At 36.5% G+C, this 18,925-nt stretch overlaps 2 protein-coding genes across 2 annotated transcripts; both read left to right on the top strand.

The window, feature by feature from the left end:
* Positions 1-568: 568 nt before the first annotated feature.
* On the top strand, positions 569-1,495 carry LOC142446875 (olfactory receptor 51A7-like). The gene has a single exon (XM_075548610.1). It carries the CDS (start codon positions 569-571, stop codon positions 1,493-1,495), a length of 927 nt encoding a protein of 308 aa, XP_075404725.1.
* A 12,533-nt stretch (positions 1,496-14,028) lies between these two features.
* On the top strand, positions 14,029-14,970 carry LOC142446874 (olfactory receptor 51A7-like). The gene has a single exon (XM_075548609.1). It carries the CDS (start codon positions 14,029-14,031, stop codon positions 14,968-14,970), a length of 942 nt encoding a protein of 313 aa, XP_075404724.1.
* The last annotated feature ends 3,955 nt before the right edge of the window (positions 14,971-18,925 follow it).

Here is an 18,925-nt window from a genome sequence, read left to right as displayed (position 1 = left end):
ATCTCATTATGGTTTTGACTTGCATTTTCTGAATGAATAATTGTATAGAATATCCATTTATGTTTATTCTTAAGTTATAAGGTTCTTCATATAATATGGGTACAAATTTGGATTTATGATTTTGAATACTTTGTCTCATTCTGTGTATTGATTGTCTTTTTTGCTTTCTTGTGTTTTTAAACACAAATATTTTCAATTTTATTAAACGATTCATAATTTTTATCATTAAAATGACAAAAATAGAAGTTGAAATGTCTGATGTCTCTTTGCTGTATGCAGAGTATAATATGAATATATGTCATATATTTTTCTGTGTTGGTGTTTCTATGTGGAGATTAATATAGTTATATGTTTTTCTTGGTATCTTGATTTTACAGCTCTGATGTTACTACAGACCATATTACATAGAATATTTTGTCCTAGTTTTAGAATCATTGAGGTTAATATCTAGAATCTTAATATTGCTAAAAACCCAAACTACTGACACAAACACAGCTAACATGATGTGTGTTTTTATTACAGGAAGCCTTGTTAACAATCTCCACTCTGTTGCCTTCACATTCCTTCCATGGTAGCCGTGAACACCTCAGAAGTAGAAATCTCAACTTTCTTCTTGATTGGGATCCCAGGAATGGAATATGCCCACGTTTGGATCTCAATCCCCATTTGCCTCATATACCTCTTTGGAATCCTGGGAAACAGCACAATCCTCTTTTTCATAAAGACAGAAGCCTCACTGCATGAACCTATGTATTACTTCCTCTCCATGCTGGCATTTTCCGACCTAGGCCTGTCCATTTCTTCCCTTCCAACGATGCTGAGGATCTTCTTGTTCAACGCCACAGGGATTTCCCCAGATGCTTGCATTGCCCAAGAGTTTTTCATTCATGTGTTCTCAGCCATGGAGTCAACTGTACTTTTTATCATGTCTGTAGACAGATTCATAGCTATTAACAACCCCCTGAGGTACACCTCCATCCTTACAGGTGCCAGGGTCTTTAAAATCAGTGTTTTGAACACTATGATATGTATTTTCCTAATTCTACCTTTCCCTATAACTCTAAAACAGCTAACATTCTGTAATAAAAGCCGTCTTTCCCACTCTTACTGTCTCCACCAGGATGTCATGAAGCTGGCCTGTTCTGATAACAAGGTCAATGTCATTTATGGTTTTATTGTTGCTCTGATTGCTATGTTAGACTTGACATTCATTGCTTTGTCTTACATGCTAATCCTAAAAATTGTTCTGGGCATGGCATCACACACAAGTCGCCTCAAAGTTCTGAACACTTGCATCTCCCATATCTGTGCTGTTCTTGTCTTCTATGTACCTATCATCACCTTGGCTGTCCTTCATCGTTTTGGCAGAAAAACATCTCAAGTGATTACGATCATTATAGCTGATATCCTCCTCCTTGCTCCCCCTCTAATGAATCCCATTGTTTATGCTGTGAAGAGTCAGCAGATTCGAAATGTGATTCTGGGTAAACTCTGAGAAAAGCATATTTTATAGGAAATTTTAGTTACAATGACAGCTAAGTCCTTTGGCAATTTCTGAATAACAGAATACAAGAATGACAACAAAAGAATAAAAGTTAAACACAAAAATAGACTAGATATGCACAACTACCCATTGATTTTCAAGTTACTGTTGTAATTGAGCAACAATACAAGGCTAGATAGGATGCCTTGGGTGGTAGAGTGGGGATTAAGTAGTAATAACTGTATTTCCCCCCTTATTAACTTTGCCTGTCTACAGAAACAGCTCTGTAACTATGTCAAAATCAGGCATAGCTACACAATCCTCAGTAAAGGGATTTCTAATTCATTATTCTAAAAGCAGAAAGAAAAAAAATAAAAGTGAAAGAGCATGTTCAATCAGGAATAAAAGGAAAGCCATGTTCTGAATGAACTCAGTCATGTTCAGCAGTGATTGAACTGTGATACATAAAGTATACAAACATACAAACAATCATTTCATCCCATGTGTGCATATATCAGTACCATTAACTTTACAAATAAGACATTTACAAGAATGCTGTCCTCAATTATTATAAAAGATACTTGGAGATAAAACATTAAAAATTGATTTTAAACTCTATCTTTTTAAAAAAAACTATGTTTTTGATCATTTGATTATATTTTCTATTTTTACAATTCACTTCAGTAACTGTCATGTTGGAAGTGCATACTGGACTAGCTAATCCTTATCCAAGATTGTGCTACATGCCATGATTCATCCTGTAAACAATAGTATTATTTCTTTATTGTTTAATCCCTGTGCCAAGATATATATGATTTAAGTTTCTGATTTTGATTTCTGTCATTGTAAGGATCCAATTGAGTTTCTTAGACAACTTTATTGTAGTTTGTTAAAAACATAGTGGGAATGTTGAATATTTAAATAAAATTTATGACAAGAAAGTCAAACATTCATCAAACTATGTTTGGAATACCCACAGTTTCATAATGTAATTACTTGGGATAAATATTTTAAAAAGTGAAGCAGAGTATTCATAATTTAAAAATGGTTGTACTTAGATTATAAATGTGTATAAAATAAATAATTCATAATTCATCAAAAGTGACAAAGTAAGATTTATTACAGGGATGTAGGATGGTTCAACTTCTGAAAGTCTATTAATATTTTCTATCACATTGACAAGAAAAAGGACAAGAACCACATGATAATATTAATAGACAGAAAAAAGCATTTGACAGCATTGAACACCCATTCTTAATAAAGCACCCAAGAAGACAGGATTGGAAGGGAGCTACCCAATATAATACAAGCTATATATGAAAAACCAACAGCCAATGTTATTGTCAACATAGAAAGGACTAAAACAATCCCACTGAAAAAGGGGACCAGACATGGATGCCCCTTGTCCCTACTTGTATTCAACATTGTTCTGGAGTTTCTAGTTAATAACATAGGGCAATGGAAGGACATCAAAGGTATTTGTCTGGGGAAAGAGAAAGTTAAATTGTCATTATTTGCAGATGACATAATTCTATAAATTGAAAACCTCAAAAGCTCCACACTGGGGGTACTGGAAGCAATAGAGGAGTGGCAAGTTACCAAATCAACAAACAGAAGTCAATCGGATTGCTATATACATCAGATAAGATCACAGAAATGGGGATCAAGAAGGTATCACCCTTCACAAAAACCAAGCAAAAAGTTGAGATATTTAGGGCTACATCTAATGACGAAACAAACAAACAAACAAACAAAAACAAAGGATCTGTATGAGGACAAGTACAGAAGATTATTATAAAAAAACACAAGTAGCCTTTATAAATGGAAGAATATCTCATGCACATGGATCGGAAACCTCAATATTGTAAAACTGTCAATCCTACCCAAGGGCACTATTTAATTCAAAGCAATACTGATACAAATACCAGCATGTTTCTTCAAAGAAATGCAAAAACTGACTGCCAACCTCACATGGAAAGGGAAGAAGCCCAGAATTAGCAAGGAAATCCTCAAGAAGAAGCACAAAGTTAGAGGGCTTGCATTACCTGACTTTAAAACTTATTAAGCAGCCACAGTTGTCAAAACAGCACAGTACTGGTATAATGACAGATCCTTGGACCAATACAAAGGAATAGAAAACTCAGACATAAATTCAGCAGCCTACAGGCAACTGTTCTTCAATAAGGGTTTATAAAGCATCACATGGGAAGCGGATGCCCTCTTTAACAAAGAGTGCTGGAAGAACTGCATATATATCTTCAGAAAAATTAAGCAAGATCTTTACCTCACTCCATACACAAGAACAAATTCAAATGGATCACAGAACTCGATGAAATACCCCAAGCCAATGATGATTTTAGAATCATCAATGAGAGAATTGGGACAAACCTAAAAACGTTGGTGCAGGGGATACATCAGCTACCATAAATAGGGAATGATACACACACACACAGGAAGCTAAAATAGACAAGTGGGGAATACTAAAGATAACATACTTGTGATCTTCAAAAGTCTTCATCAAGAGAGTAATAAGAGAACCCACAGACTGGGTAACAATACTTAGCAATGTCATATCCAACAAAGGACTTATTACTAAAATCTACAAAACTCTGAAAACTTATAATAAGAAAAAAATGAATTGCCCTGAGCCAAAGATTCACAAGTGAGAAAGCCCGAATCGCCAATAAACATATGTGAAAATGTTCCCGATCATGAGCCATCCAGGAAATGCAAATTCAAACAACTATGACATATCACTTAACACCAACCTCAGAGTTAACTCAATTAAAAAAATCAGAAAGCAACAAATGAGAGAAGGAGTGTGGTGAGATGGGAACTCTCCACTGCTGCTGATCTTGTAAATATGTACAGACACTGTGGGAAACAATTTGGTGATACCTAAAACAAATGGACATCAAGTTACCTTATGATCCAGGAATCCCACTACCGGGCATATACCCAGAAGAAACAGGCCATGACCAGACACATGCACTGCAATGTTCACAGTTCACAATCTCAAAGGATTGTAAACAACCTAAGTGTCCATCAACACATGAATGGATTTGATAACCCTGGAGCCTACTCACAATAAATTACTATACATCCCTAAAAGGCAGCACATGAAAACATGAAGTGGAGGAAATTATGCTGAGTGAAGTTAGCCAAGCACAAAAGGACAAACACAACATTTGTCCACTGAGGTAATTTCAAACAGCACAACAGGTATGGGTGAAAATAACCAGATTACGTAGTCTCCAGGATAAGGACCAGGTATCTAGCAGGAGTCAGACCAAACCCAAGGATGCAAATGACATTGAAAAAAATGCAGAGAGCACCTGGTCTGAAAGACATCATAATGTTAAGGCCCACAGAGTAAGGAGAGAAGGAAAAAGTTGGCATTGGGTAAGGTAGGCATGAATCCACCCAAGGGGAGAGTATTGTTGAAATCACCACAGGAAAGAGAAAGAGAGAGCAGACCTCATCCAGTGCACCGATCCTTGAAGGTGACATACCTGCATGAGCAGCGGACTAACAGAGGGGACAGCAAGCCCAGCCATGGCTCCAGGTAAGATGTCCCTTTCCCTAGATGAAAGTGAGACAGAGGACAGTACTGAAGCTACAGAATGGATCTGTCCCATTCACATGGGAACAAACTAAGAGAGAGAGAGAGAGTAGACCACATACTAATGCACCAAGCCTTGAGGAGTATGTTCCTGTTCAGAGCAGCTAGTTCATAGAGAGGAGGGCAGAGCTGGCCCCGCTCGAGACGTGACGTCTCCTTCTAGATCACAGCACTATAGAAGACAGCAATGAAGATACAGTGTGGGGAGTGTGGCTGATATGAACCCCCCACATGGAGGCAAACCAAGAGGGGAATACAATACATTAGCAATGGAAACAAAGACACAAGTCTTGGAGGTATCCCAGAAGTATACTTCTCACTGGGGGTGGTGGTTGTAGTGGCAGCATTTGGATGCTCATCTGAATTGTTTGGGGCATATTCAAAAAGGTCAGAAGTTAGACCTGTTTTTTTAATGTTTAATGTCTACCTATATAAGGTAGACAGAACAAGCAATTTGAAGGAGACAGCAATGAGATCAATGGCTGTTGAGGGGAAGTGGGAATGAACATGAGGAGATAGTAGAAGGGCAACTGTGAACCAATACACCAGGGACAGGAGAATATCAAGGATCTAAAATCAAAGGTGAGGAGGATGTAGTGTACCTGGTGATGTTTGATCAATTGAGATGTATCCAAGAGGAATTACTGAGAGGTAATCAATGGGTGAACATGATAGTGAGGCAGGAGGAAAGAAAAAGGAAATAAACGACAAAGAAGTAAAGTTTTATACATATGTATAAATATAGATATGTGTATATGTAAATATATAAAGATGGATGTATTTACATATGTGTGTATGTATGTATATATATATGTGTGTGTGTGTGTGTGTGTGTGTGTGTGTGTGTGTGTGTGTATATACACAATAAGGAAGCATCTGGACTTTGGACCTCTACAGAAACCTTACTTCAGTACAAGAATGGTTTGTTCTAATAATGTGGCAATGAATGATACCTTTTCAACATGGCTGCTGAAGACAAAATGGGTGCATAAGCAAATGTGGTGAAGAAAGCTGATGGTGCCCAGCTATTAAAAGACATAGCATCTGGGGTTGTAAAGGCTTGAAGTTAAACAGGTGGTCATTTAGCAAGGAAGCAACAAAGCCCACATGGAAGAAGCATGCCAGCCTGTTGGATCATGAAGTGTCCATGGGAATAGATATCAGAAGTTCAAAAACAACAAACCAATTGATGTGATGGAGTAGAGGCAAAGTGGAGATCCAAAGATTATCTGTAAGATAATTTGACAGTCCCTCACAGAAGGGCCACAGAGAAGGGGCAATATATCCAGGGTGCATTAGAGTATTGATGTACTGATGAGAGACCTAACTTTCCTCTAGTTCTTTAAAATTTTCTTCTCCCACTATTATGGTCTTAGTTTTACCTCACTAAACTTGCTAGACATGCGAATGTACATTGGTACAATTTAAGCCTTTCAATGCAAGAAATTCAAGATAGATAAACTCCTCAGAAATAGTAATGGGAGTAATGATTCCTTGAGGGCACAGGAAGTGAGGGGGCGGGAGAAAGGGGCAAAAGGGGAACTGATAGCAACGATGACTGCATGATCCCACTTGATGGTAACTAAAATCAGAATTTTAGGTGAAGAGATACATTGGATGGTGTAAGTTATGGCAAAAAATAAACAGTAATACATAATATATTAAGGTTTCAGTGTCAGGGGTTTTAGAAGGAAGAACATGTATTTTAAATGACAGTGGCAGCAATTGTACAATTATGTTTGATCTGATGGAAACATGGATTGCAATTATATATGCAACAGCTCCTATTTTTTTAAAAGGAGGTACTTATGTCGCTCTTACAACACAACACTTTTTACTTTTCAACTGGGTTCAGTAACTTATTCCAATGGCCACATAGAACTCACAGGCAATATACATGATTATGAGGTTTATTACTAATATTAAGAGGTTACAAATTCACAGGATGCAATTACTTTACAGGATACCTCTTCTTATCCATTCCTGTAGCCAGGAATCTCTCTGATCTTTAACCTCTCAGTGATATGGCTTCTGCCCTTCTTTGGCAATGTTGCAGAGCTCTTTCAGGGCTGCTATTAAATGCCCAAAGGGCATGCCACTCCAGAAGCCTGAACTCTAGTTTGTGGATCTGCAAACTTTACTTCTTCAATTAAGTAGCTAGAGGCAATCCACCCAACAGACCAGTTCGGCCCAAAGTCACTCATTGTTCTTTGCTCTGTGGACTGGAACTCCACTGCCATGTCTAATGCTCTGCCTCCTGATTCCACTGCTGCCACTCCTTGGCTATTCCTTCATTGCTCCTCTGGTGGCACAGATATCTCCTGGAACAAAGAGGTCCAAGGCATGGAGATGTTGAGGCTCAAAGGATGTGCTCTACTACTGACTTTTCCCTCTTGCTTGCATTAAATTTCACTTTCTGCTTCTGAGACGGTTCATTTTATACCCAGGAGGATGGCAATCATAATTAACCCTGTAAACAGTTACTCACAACTGAGTCTTACCAATATCTTCTCTTACCTTCCGTTACTCAGACCCATTAGGGATAAAGTCCTGTGGTGTAAGTAATAAAAATATGGCTATAACACTATATTAAATGATGAATTGTACTGCAACGATTAACCTAAATGTTGGCAATTTGAACACACCAAGAAGATCCTTGATAGATTGTCTTTTTAGAGGTCACGACCTTGAAACCCCTATGGAGAGCAATTCAGAAACACATGTGGTCACCTTCGATTAGCATCAACTTCATGGGAATGAAAATAAAGTCAGGCTCTTACTGGATGTTCATGACCCAATTAAAACCCACTTTACAAACACTCAACTCTGCCCTTGAATTTAGCATCAGAATCATAGACCATTACAACATCAGGACTCCTACATCACTTCTGATGATTACTTATATCTTTAATCCATATGCATTGCTGGACAAAATGTTACACTAATAAAATATATCCTGAAATGCAGGTTACATTAAATTAAACATATTATTTAAGTTAAATATAACATTCTTAGTTACAGTATTCAAATGGATCAAAGGTATGAAATTAAAGTTAGAAATCTGGGGAGGTACAACAGTCTAATTCCTGGAGATGATATCCACATAGGCATAGTCATCCTTTGGAAATGTGCAATAGGTAGTCCACATGGTGCTCCAGATGACATCCACAACTTTACCAATGAACAGGAAAAAATTAAGGTATATGCTTCACAAATGGTTAATTCTTATCCATTGCACAGTATTAGATGATTCCCTTTGACTCTAATTTCCTTTGAGGGATTGCTGGTAGAAACATTCTATGTTCCCTAAGGCAATCTTATGAACTGAAATCCCCAGACATTTATGGACTGATGGAGAGTGGAATATAATAGTAGGTTCTATATGGGATATATTACTGGACTACATATCACTGAAACTCTGGTGACTGTACATAACCTCCAGTTCTTCTCTGAGTTGAGTCTAAAGACCAACTCTAGCTGGTAAGTTTTCTGTTGTTCATGGGTTATCCATATCTTTTTATAAGCTAAAAAATCTAAACCATTTTTTATTGTGGTTGTAGAGCCATTGGGAAGGATACCAGTTGATCAACCTACTGACAACGTCAACAATATTTACAAATGAATTAACTGCTCTTGTCAACCCATGTAAAAATCATTCAGAGAGTAGTCTAGAACAAAGGCAAAGAGAAAGAAATATGAAGACAGGGTCCTGTACCAGGATCATGCATGGAACGACTGGCTGAGTCATAGATTTATGCTTTATGTGATAGTTGCTTCTGAGTAATAATATGAAAGATGAGTAAGCTTCCATATTTTTACCTGAAAAGAGTGGGCATTTATGGCAAACACACAGTAACCAGTAGTCAAGTCTCTCTGTATGATGAGTCCTGACACTGCGTACTACTCCAAATTTACTGCCACCATGTAAATTCAACAGGTGAAACAACAGGTGCCTCCAGCTTTTGTAATACCAGAACTTTATTCTCTGTGCCAGGTCCTTTAAAATATTAAAGGAAAAATAGAATATTTAATAGCATTGTGGTATTATGTATTGTATGCTCTTAAATAAAATTATATTCTATTCACTCCTATAAAGTAATAGCATGGAATTAGGGAGTTTTATGGTGTTTGTTTATGGATAAATAGATACAGAAACTGGAAATTTAAGTAAGTCAGTGAAATTATTTGAGAGCCTGGGGGTGTATACAAACTGACAAGGGAAGAGGTGTGAGATTGTAGTTTGCCATTATGTTTGCAGGTGGGGAGCTTTCTGGGAATTAAATATATATTATATATATATATGGGAGACAATGGAAACTTATTGCATTTAGAATTGTATAATTCTGCTTGATTTTATTAAACTGTAGATTGATTTGATATATGTCTTGACTCTGAAATGTCAAGACATATATCAAATCAATCTATAGTTTAATAAAATCAAGCAGAATTATACAATTCTAAATGCAATAAGTTTCCATTGTCTCCCTTTTAGTCCCTCCCCCATTACTGTACCCTCTTCCCCCTAAATTCTTATTCTACTTGCTGTCCCTATAGAATTTTCAATCCTAGGTTTCATATACTGAGACACAAAAAAACATATATTACAACTTCATGAGGGTGACCCCTGATGACATAACACCTCTGAGATACATGCTAACATGAACAAACCAAAACAAAAAAAAACAGAAAATGTTGAAAACCAGATCATGTCCAGCATATATCAAAGGAAGGATCAACTGACAGAGTTTTAATTGTTTAAGTCAGATATATGCCTTTGATCTTCTATATCCATGTCTCCAATGCACTCTGTTTAGGAACTACTTTCCTCCCACCCCTCAATTGTGGATAGAGGAAATTCAATGGAGGCTTGTTCCCTATGTAGTTCCCACAAATAAATCTTGGGCTCCCCCTGTCACCCAAAGTGGCTGCAAACCAGATTCTCAAAGTTTAGGCTCTGATATGAATCCCTCCTTGGACTTTATGTTATGTAATTTATAATTTTTGCTGACATGATGGTATGCTTCTTCCATGTGGACTTAGTTGATGGGTGCTTGTGTGGCAACAAGCTTTTAAGACCCCAGATACTATTTTATCTGATTGATAGATTGGCACCATCTAATTTCTTTGTTACATCTTCATAGAGCACCCATATCATCCGTGTTCCCTTCCTCAGGGTGAATATTGAGGAGAACCATAATGTAAGAACAAATTGTTCTTAAGGAGTTAATGCATCGATCATATCATTCTGTAGTTCAACCACTTAAAGCAGAATTGCACAATTACTTCCACAATCAGTTTCAAAATATACCTTTTCTTCCTGGACTTCTTGACATTCTCCCTTGTACCCACCCCTACTCCTTTACACCCACTTCCATCCCCCACCCACGAAACCCTTATTCTACTTGCTGGCTCTTTAGGTTTGTCAATCCTGGGTTTCATTTACTAAGAAACAGAAAAAGCATATAATACTGTGAGAGTGATCCCTAATGACACAATACCTCTGAGATATACCTTAACGTGAACAAACAAGAACAGAACAAAACAGAATGTCCCTCACAGGTTCGCTGGGATAATACATATCTTAATACAGCATATAGGACATTGATGTAACAAGACCATATTTATCCGCCTACCAACAGTTCAGCAATCTGGGTATAGCTGTCTTCCGTTTCCTCAGACATCATGTATTTTCCAACTTCAACCCTTAGGTTACATGTGTGTCTGAGCCTGATCTGGAAATTTTTGAAGAAAAAAAGTAAATGAAACAGTTCAGGAAGACAAATTTCAACCTTGGAATAAAGGTTTTTGGTAAATCTATGTATAAATATGAATTCTTTTGATACTGTGATTCATGCCTTTCAAATGATAATATAATGAATATTCAGTACATTTTGTGTAAGGGATTTTTCCTCTTGTTTGATAATAATCTAGAAAGTTTCCAATAATCCCCACTATTTATCCTTTTTTATCTTTGCCTTCTACTCTATTCATTTACCATGAATATGATTATCACTTAAATGCTGATAGACAAGAGATATAAGTAATACAAAGCAAGGAATTCAACGCATGAAATTGAGGAACAACCCAGAGAAAACAGTTCAAAGGTCATTCCTATATACTAGGAAATGATGAAAACTGTAGCAACTCAGAAATTTATCAAATTTATGTCACATTTAATGAACATAAGCCTGGACAAAAAAATAAAAGTTACAGGAGAAATAAATGTGTAGATCAAAAATATGTACAGGAAAATAAAGAAAGGAGTAGCCATTTTGAATATTAATCAAGGTGCTTGAGAGTGTGGCATCATCTGAGATTTCTCAAAAGATGTGATAATAAAACTAATGTTCTATAATGGAAATCCTGATACTTGACACAAAGATTTCATAACAACTCTTTGTATATGTGTCCTTTTTTGTTGTTAGTGATACCATTGCTAAGGGACACCAAGCAAGTTCCAATTCAGAGCCAATAGATACACAAAAAATGAAACAAAGCTCCGTTGTGCACTACCCCACACTCTTTGTTATGCTTATGTCCATTGTTGCAACTACTCTTTGATCCTTCTTCTTGATAATCTGCCTGTTTTTCCCAAGCATGATGTTCTTTTCTAGGGACTAGAAAAACATGCTATGGTAGGTTAATAAAATACCCAAAGTAAAGAAGGTAAAGTTTGGTCATCTCTCTTCTAAAGATCCTTCTGGCTATACTTCTTGGAAGGCAGATTTGTCTGTGCTGACATGCCAAGTGATTGGCAATAGTCCTCACTAACACAATATTTCAAATACATCAATTACTTGAAGTCTTCCTTCTTCATTATCTAACTTTCACATGCATTTGTGATGATTACAGATACCATAGCTTGGGGTTGGAACGCCTTAGTTGTCAAAGTCACATCATTGATCTTCAATACTTCAAAGATATTATGCACTGATTTGTCCGATGCAATACGTCATTTCTTTTCTTGATTGCTCCTTCCATGATCGTTGACTATAGATCAAGCAAAATAAAACCACTAGCAATTGGGATCTTTCCTAAATTTACCATGATCGTGTCTATTGGTGTAGCTGTAAGTGTTTTAGTCGGTACAATGAATTGTAATGCATACTCACAGTGCTTGGTCTTCATTCAGAAGTGTATGGAGTCTTCCTTACTTTCAATAAGCAAGCTTCTGCCATCTACTTATTGAATGGTGTTAATACCTCTTCCCCTATTCCTTTATTGAAACATTAGACCTGATAATTCCTTCCTTCCTGGAGTTTTGTTTTCACTAAGGTCTTCTGAGTAACTTGGTCTTCTTCCTTTATTGGTTCTTGATCATATCCCACTTCTTGAAATACGTAAATGTCAACAAGTTTGTTTCGGTACAGAGACTGTACACTCTTTCCACAGTCTTTTGATGCTGCCTTCATCATTCAATATTTTGCTCATAACATTATTCAATACTGCAACTCCCAGTTTTAATTTTTTCAATTATTTTAGCTTGAGATATTCTGAGTATGTTCATTTTCTTTAACTTTCTCACTCCTTTAAATATTTTATAATACTTTACTATTTCATCTTGAGCTTCCCTTTAAAATTTTGTCTTCAGCTCTTTCACTTCACCATTCCTTTCATTTGCCTTAGCTACTTTACATTCAAGAGCAAGTTTCCTAGTTTCTTCTGACATGCACTTTTGTCTTTTTTTTTCCTGTCTTTAAATGTCACGTGCTTTCTTTATGCATGGTGTTGTTGATGTCATCTCACAACTCATCAGGTCTGTTATTACTGTTCAATTACTGTGTCAAATCTATACTTGAGATGTTCCTGAAATTTAGGTGAGATTAAATCAAGGCCAGGCTTTGACTTTGTGAATTTTTAATTTTTCTTAAGGCTCAACCTAGACATATATATGAACAATTAATAGTCTGTTTCACAGTAGGTGCCCAATCTCATTTTTGCTACTAAAATTGAGTTTTCCCACTGTCTTTCCCCACATATATAGGCACATTTTATACTGTGTATACCATTTGTTATGTTCATGTGTTTATTTGCTGTTTATGTGATTCAAAAATTGTATTTGTAAGGAACAAGTCATCGGTATGGCAAAACTCCATAATGCAATAGCTTCAATTCTATAACCAAGTCATGCATTACAAGTGCTATTCCTTTTTATTTCCAACTTTCCAACAGTTGTATTAAATGTAATTTGTTGTCGATGAATAGATATTATCCTATCACAGAGAGCATTTTTATTCCAATATAGTTCTTGAAATGTTCTTTTTGATATTTAGTTGTAAGTGTACACTGCTGATTTTAGATAGGATTCCTATATAAAATGTATAAAATTTATATTTATTTTTCCCATTCTAAAAGTTGTATTCTCAGTTTATTATAGTATTATCTGGAGTGCAAATGTGTTTATTTTAATACAATTGAGCATGAAGTTATTATTAATGCCTTATTAAGAAGTCTCTACCAAATTAAGGTCATGGAGATTTTCTAACAAGTTTTCATTCTTACCTTTAGGTCTGCAATCCATTATAGATTCATTTTCATATGTTGTAAAGGTAGGGATCAAGTTTCAAAAGCCATACAATTTCCGAAGAGACAGAACCTAACCAAATATACTAAAGGATATAATCTTAGAAATGTACTGTTTCCATCCTACAGGTGGAAACCATGGAAGCATTTTGATAATTTTTATTTGTCTGTTAACGTTTACATGACATATTTATATATTTTCATGTTTCCCTTGTATCCTCATTATATACATCAATAAATTTTATAAAGCAATTTGTTTTAGTTCTAAGAATTACTGTAAGATAATATCTGAAATGTCAATATTTTCACAAACAAAAATGATTTAAGCATATATATTTGAGCAATGTGTTTTCCACATTGCAGGAAGCCTCTTCAGAATCATCAACCTCACAATCCTTCCATGTCAATCTCCAACACCTCTGAAGTAGAAATTTCTACGTTCTTCCTGATTGGGATTCCAGGAATGGAACATGCCCATGTTTGGATCTCAATCCCAATTTGCCTCATTTACCTCTTTGCTATCCTGGGGAACTGCACTATTCTTTTTTTCATAAAAACAGAGGCTTCACTACATGAACCAATGTATTATTTCCTCTCCATGTTGGCATTGTCTGACCTAGGACTGTCCATCTCTTCCCTACCAACTATGCTGAGAATCTTCTTGTTCAATGCCACAGGGATTTCCTCATATGCCTGCTTTGCTCAAGAGTTTTTCATTCATGGATTCTCAGCTATGGAATCATCTGTACTTTTTGTCATGTCAGTTGACCGCTTTATAGCTATTAATAACCCCTTGAGATATGCCTCTATTCTGACAGGTACCAGGGTCATTACAATTGGTCTTGTGTTTGCTGGGAAAAGTATTTTATTGGTCCTACCTTTCCCCTTCATTCTAAAAAGGCTGAAATACTGTTATAAAAGCCTTCTATCCCACTCCTACTGTCTCCACCAGGATGTTATGAAGCTGGCCTGTTCAGACAACAAGGTCAATATTATCTATGGCTTTTTTGTGGCTCTTACAGCTATGTTAGACTTGGCATGCATTTCTGTGTCATACATGCTAATTCTAAAAATTGTTCTGGGCATTTCTTCACAAAAGGGTCGCCTCAAAGTCCTCAACACTTGCCTCTCCCATGTCTGTGCTGTGCTTGTCTTCTATGTGCCCATCATCACCTTGGCTGTGGTTCACCGCTTTGCCAGTAATGCCTCTCCGGTTCTTAGAGTTATTATCGCTGACACCTTCCTTTTGATCCCCCCTCTAATGAATCCGATTGTGTATTCTGTGAAGAGTCAGCATATTAGAAATCGAATCTTGGGTAAATTATGTGAGAAGCAAAGCTAAAGGGAATGTATGCTGTAACGATAGCTTAAACCAGCCAGAAATGTGGGCATCAGTGTAGGAATCCTAAAATGGTTACTAAAGATTAGAGTTTGAACAAAAAGCACCTTGCATTTTCTCAACAGACTCATCACATTCTAAGTTGTTCTATTTTTATTAAATCACAATTCTATGTTTGAATAGATGTTGTAGACTTAATCTTGCAGCCATACTATATGCATAATTATAATTTCTCATTTATTCTCTCATTCAATCCTCCTATATAATAGTCCAACACCTATGTCAATATGAAAACATCAACTACAGTAGCAATACCCTACTTATGATTAATGAATTTCTCAATATTTTATTTTAAAATAGACCATGTGACTGAAATGTTATGAAATATAAAGCATATATTATAAAAAGTTCATATAAAATGTTACTAATGTCCCTGTCCTCAAGTACTGTGAAACATAGTTGAATGTATGAGGCTTAAAAACAACACAATTAAAGATAAATGCAGGCTTTATTGACTTTTTCATATCTTAAGGTATCTGAACCATTTATGAAATCGACTGCTTTGGTATGTATAGTGGGGTAGCTGTCTCTTAGCCATGTTTGTAGGGAAGCCTTCATCTCTCACAGTTATGATACAGTCAACAGAATTATCCCTTTATTGGTTTATCACAGATATCCTATATAAATACTGTGAGAAACAAATTTTAACTTGTATCTTTGTCAGTGTCCAACATAGTGGCCTAAATATATTTTATATTGGTTAAAAGCATCTTCAAACACTTATTTGTCAGTTTGTCATACTGTGCTGGCTTAGGTGCTGTTATGATGTTGGAAGTTATGACACTGATAATTCAAATACCATCAGGATCAATATTAGGAAAGTAGATTCACTGTTTTAACTTCTGAAATGTTAGTCATTGAAAACCTTCTGAATAGGATTGGAACATTGTCTGATACAATCCTAGCATATGAACTTGACATGTTGGGAAGCGCTCAAAATAATACTGCCCTTCCTTTGAGGGGGAGAAATGCTGCCTTCTCAAAATAGTGTTGTCGTTAGGTGCTACTGAATCAGTTCCTACACGTAGCAGCTCTGTGTAACAGAACAAAACATTTCCAATGCCTGCGTCATCCTCACAATTGTTCTTACCTTTGAGCAGATTGGTGCAGCCACTGTGTCAGCCCATTTTTTCAAAGACCTTCCTCTTTTATAATGTCCCTCTACTTTACCAAGCATTATGTCCCTCCCCCCGCCCCCAGGAATCTGTCTCTCCTAATGAAATGACCATAAGATGTGAGTAGAATAAAAGCTTGGGAACTTTTATTTGCTCATGTGGCAAGATTTAAAAAGGCAAGAAAAAGCTGAAAACATCCACAATTAATGATTACATGGAATGAAAAATATGAATCTAGGCACACTTGAAATCTTGGAAAATTAAGTAGAAGATAAAGAGATTGATATCTTGTACACTAATTAAATGAATTGTTCTGACACTGCCATTTAAAATCACATATGCATATGATCTACTGTGCATTTATCAATCAACTGAAGCAGAATTGTATCATTATTCAATGTGAAAGAGATCATTTCAAAGTCTACTCTGAAGTACAACAGTGTCTTACTTAGTAGGATAAGTTTGACGTGGTGATAGAAACAACACTGGAAATGGCATGATGGAATTTTGCAAGACCAATGACTTGTTTCTAGCAAACATCTTTTTTTCAACAACACAAAAGGCAACTATGTATATGGACTTCTTCAGATGGAATACATAGAAATCAAATTGACTACATCTGTAGAAGAGATGATGGATAAGCTCAATACCAGCAGCTAAAACCAATCCAGAGGCTGACTGTGGAAGATAACATCAATTGCTTATATGCCAGTTCAGGGTAAAGCTTCAGAAAAATTAAGAACATCCACAAGAGCCAAAATAGGACCCTGAGGATATCCCAACTGGATTTCAAGAACATCTCAAGGACAGATTTGATTCATTGAACATGAATTGAGGACCTGTTGAGCTGTGGGTGGGCATCAAGAATATAATTCATGAAGAAAACAAAATGTCATTTACAAAAACAGAAAAGAAAGAATCAAAGCGGATGTCAGAAGATGCTCTGACGCTTGCTGTTAATCATAGAGTAGCTGGAGAAAATGAAAAATAGAAGAAGATAAATCAAAGAGGTGAATAGAAAATTACAAAGGACAGCTCAAAAAGACAGCATCAAATATTATAATGAAGTATGCCAAGACCTAGAGTTAGAAACCAAAAAGGAAGAACATAGTCAGCATACTTTAAAGTGAAAGAACTCAAGAAAAAAATTAAGGCCTGGAGTTGCAATATTGAAAGATTCTATCAGAAAAATATAGGACAATGCAGTTACCATCAAAAGAAGATGAGAAAAAATACACAGAACCACTATACCAAAATGACTAGTCAAAACCCCACCATTTCAGGAGATACATATATTATGTGGAAGAATCAGTGGTGCTGAAAGTTCAGGCTGCACTGAAAGCATAAGCCAAAAACAACAGTCTAGGAATTGATGAAATACCAAATGCAATGTTTCAAAAACTGATGAAGCACTGGAAGGTCTTACTTTTCGATGCCAAGAAACTTCGAATTGGCCCATTGACTGAGAGAGAGATCCATATTTGTAGCCATTTCAAAGAAAGATGGTGAACAGAGTGCTTGAACTATAGAACAGTGTCTTTGATATCATCTATGAGAAAAAGTTTGATGAAAATCACACGACAATGTTTATAGCAGTACATCAATAGGAAGCTACCAGAGACTCAGACTGGATTCAGAAGTCAAGGAACTAGGGATACATCACTGATGTCATCTGGAACTTGGCTGAAAGCAGTGAATAGCAGAGTGATGTTTGCTTGAGGCTTTTGAACTATGACAAAGTATTAGACTGTGTAGATCATAGCAAACGATGGCTAACCTTGAGAAGGAATCCCAGAACGCTTGGTTGTCCTCATGAGGAACTTGCACAGGGGTCAGTGACAGTTGTGTGGACAGAACAAGGGAATAGTACATTACTTAAAATCAGTGAAGTTGACAGTCAGGGATACAACTCTGGCTTATTAGTCTATATGATCAGCAAATGATGAGAGATACTGGATTATATGAGGAAGACAACTGGCCGTATGCAGATGGCACAAACTTGCTTCCTGAATATGAGGAGGACTTGAAGCTTTTGCTGGTGAAAATCAAGGAATGAAGTCTTCTGTATGGATTATGACTCAATCTAAAGAAGACCCAAATCCTCACAACTGGACCAATAAGTAACAGCATGATAGATGGAGGAAAGGTTGAAGTGGTCAAGGATTTTGTCTTGTTTGGAGCTACAGATGATGCTCATGGGAGCAGCTGTCAAAATATCAAAAGACATTTTGCATTAATTGAACTTGCTGCTCAAGACCTCTGTAGAGTATTGAAAAGCAAGGATATTACTTTGAGGACTAAGGTGTGCCTGACCCAAGCCCTGGTATTTCAATTGCCTTACATGTATGTGAAAGTTGGACAACGAAAAAGGAAGACTGAAGAAGCATCAATGCATTTGAATTGTGGTGCTGGAGAGGAATATCGAAAGTTCTATGAACTCCTAAAAGGACAAACCAATCTGTCTTGGAAGAAGTACAGCTGCAGTGCTCCTTACAGGCAAGGATGGCAAAACTTTTTCTAACATACTTTGGACTTATTTTCAGGAGAGATCAGTCCCTGGAGAGGGACATCATGCTTGGTAAAGTGAAGGAGCAGTGAAGAAGAGAAAGGTCCCCAACAATATGGATGGACACATGACTGAAACAATGAGTTTAGGTTTAGGAATAATTGTGAGGATGGCTGAGGACTGGGCAGTGTTTCATTCTGTGTGCAAAGGGTTGATATGTGTTTATACCTGGCTTGATTGTAACATAACAACAATAACCCCTTGTTCTTTTTGAATA

Source organism: Tenrec ecaudatus, chromosome 4, assembly GCF_050624435.1.
Source record: "Tenrec ecaudatus isolate mTenEca1 chromosome 4, mTenEca1.hap1, whole genome shotgun sequence".
In the NCBI taxonomy this organism is placed as follows: Eukaryota; Metazoa; Chordata; class Mammalia; order Afrosoricida; family Tenrecidae; genus Tenrec; species Tenrec ecaudatus.
The sequence above is the reverse complement of the archived record's forward strand: the minus strand, read 5'-3'. Positions and strand labels throughout refer to the sequence as shown.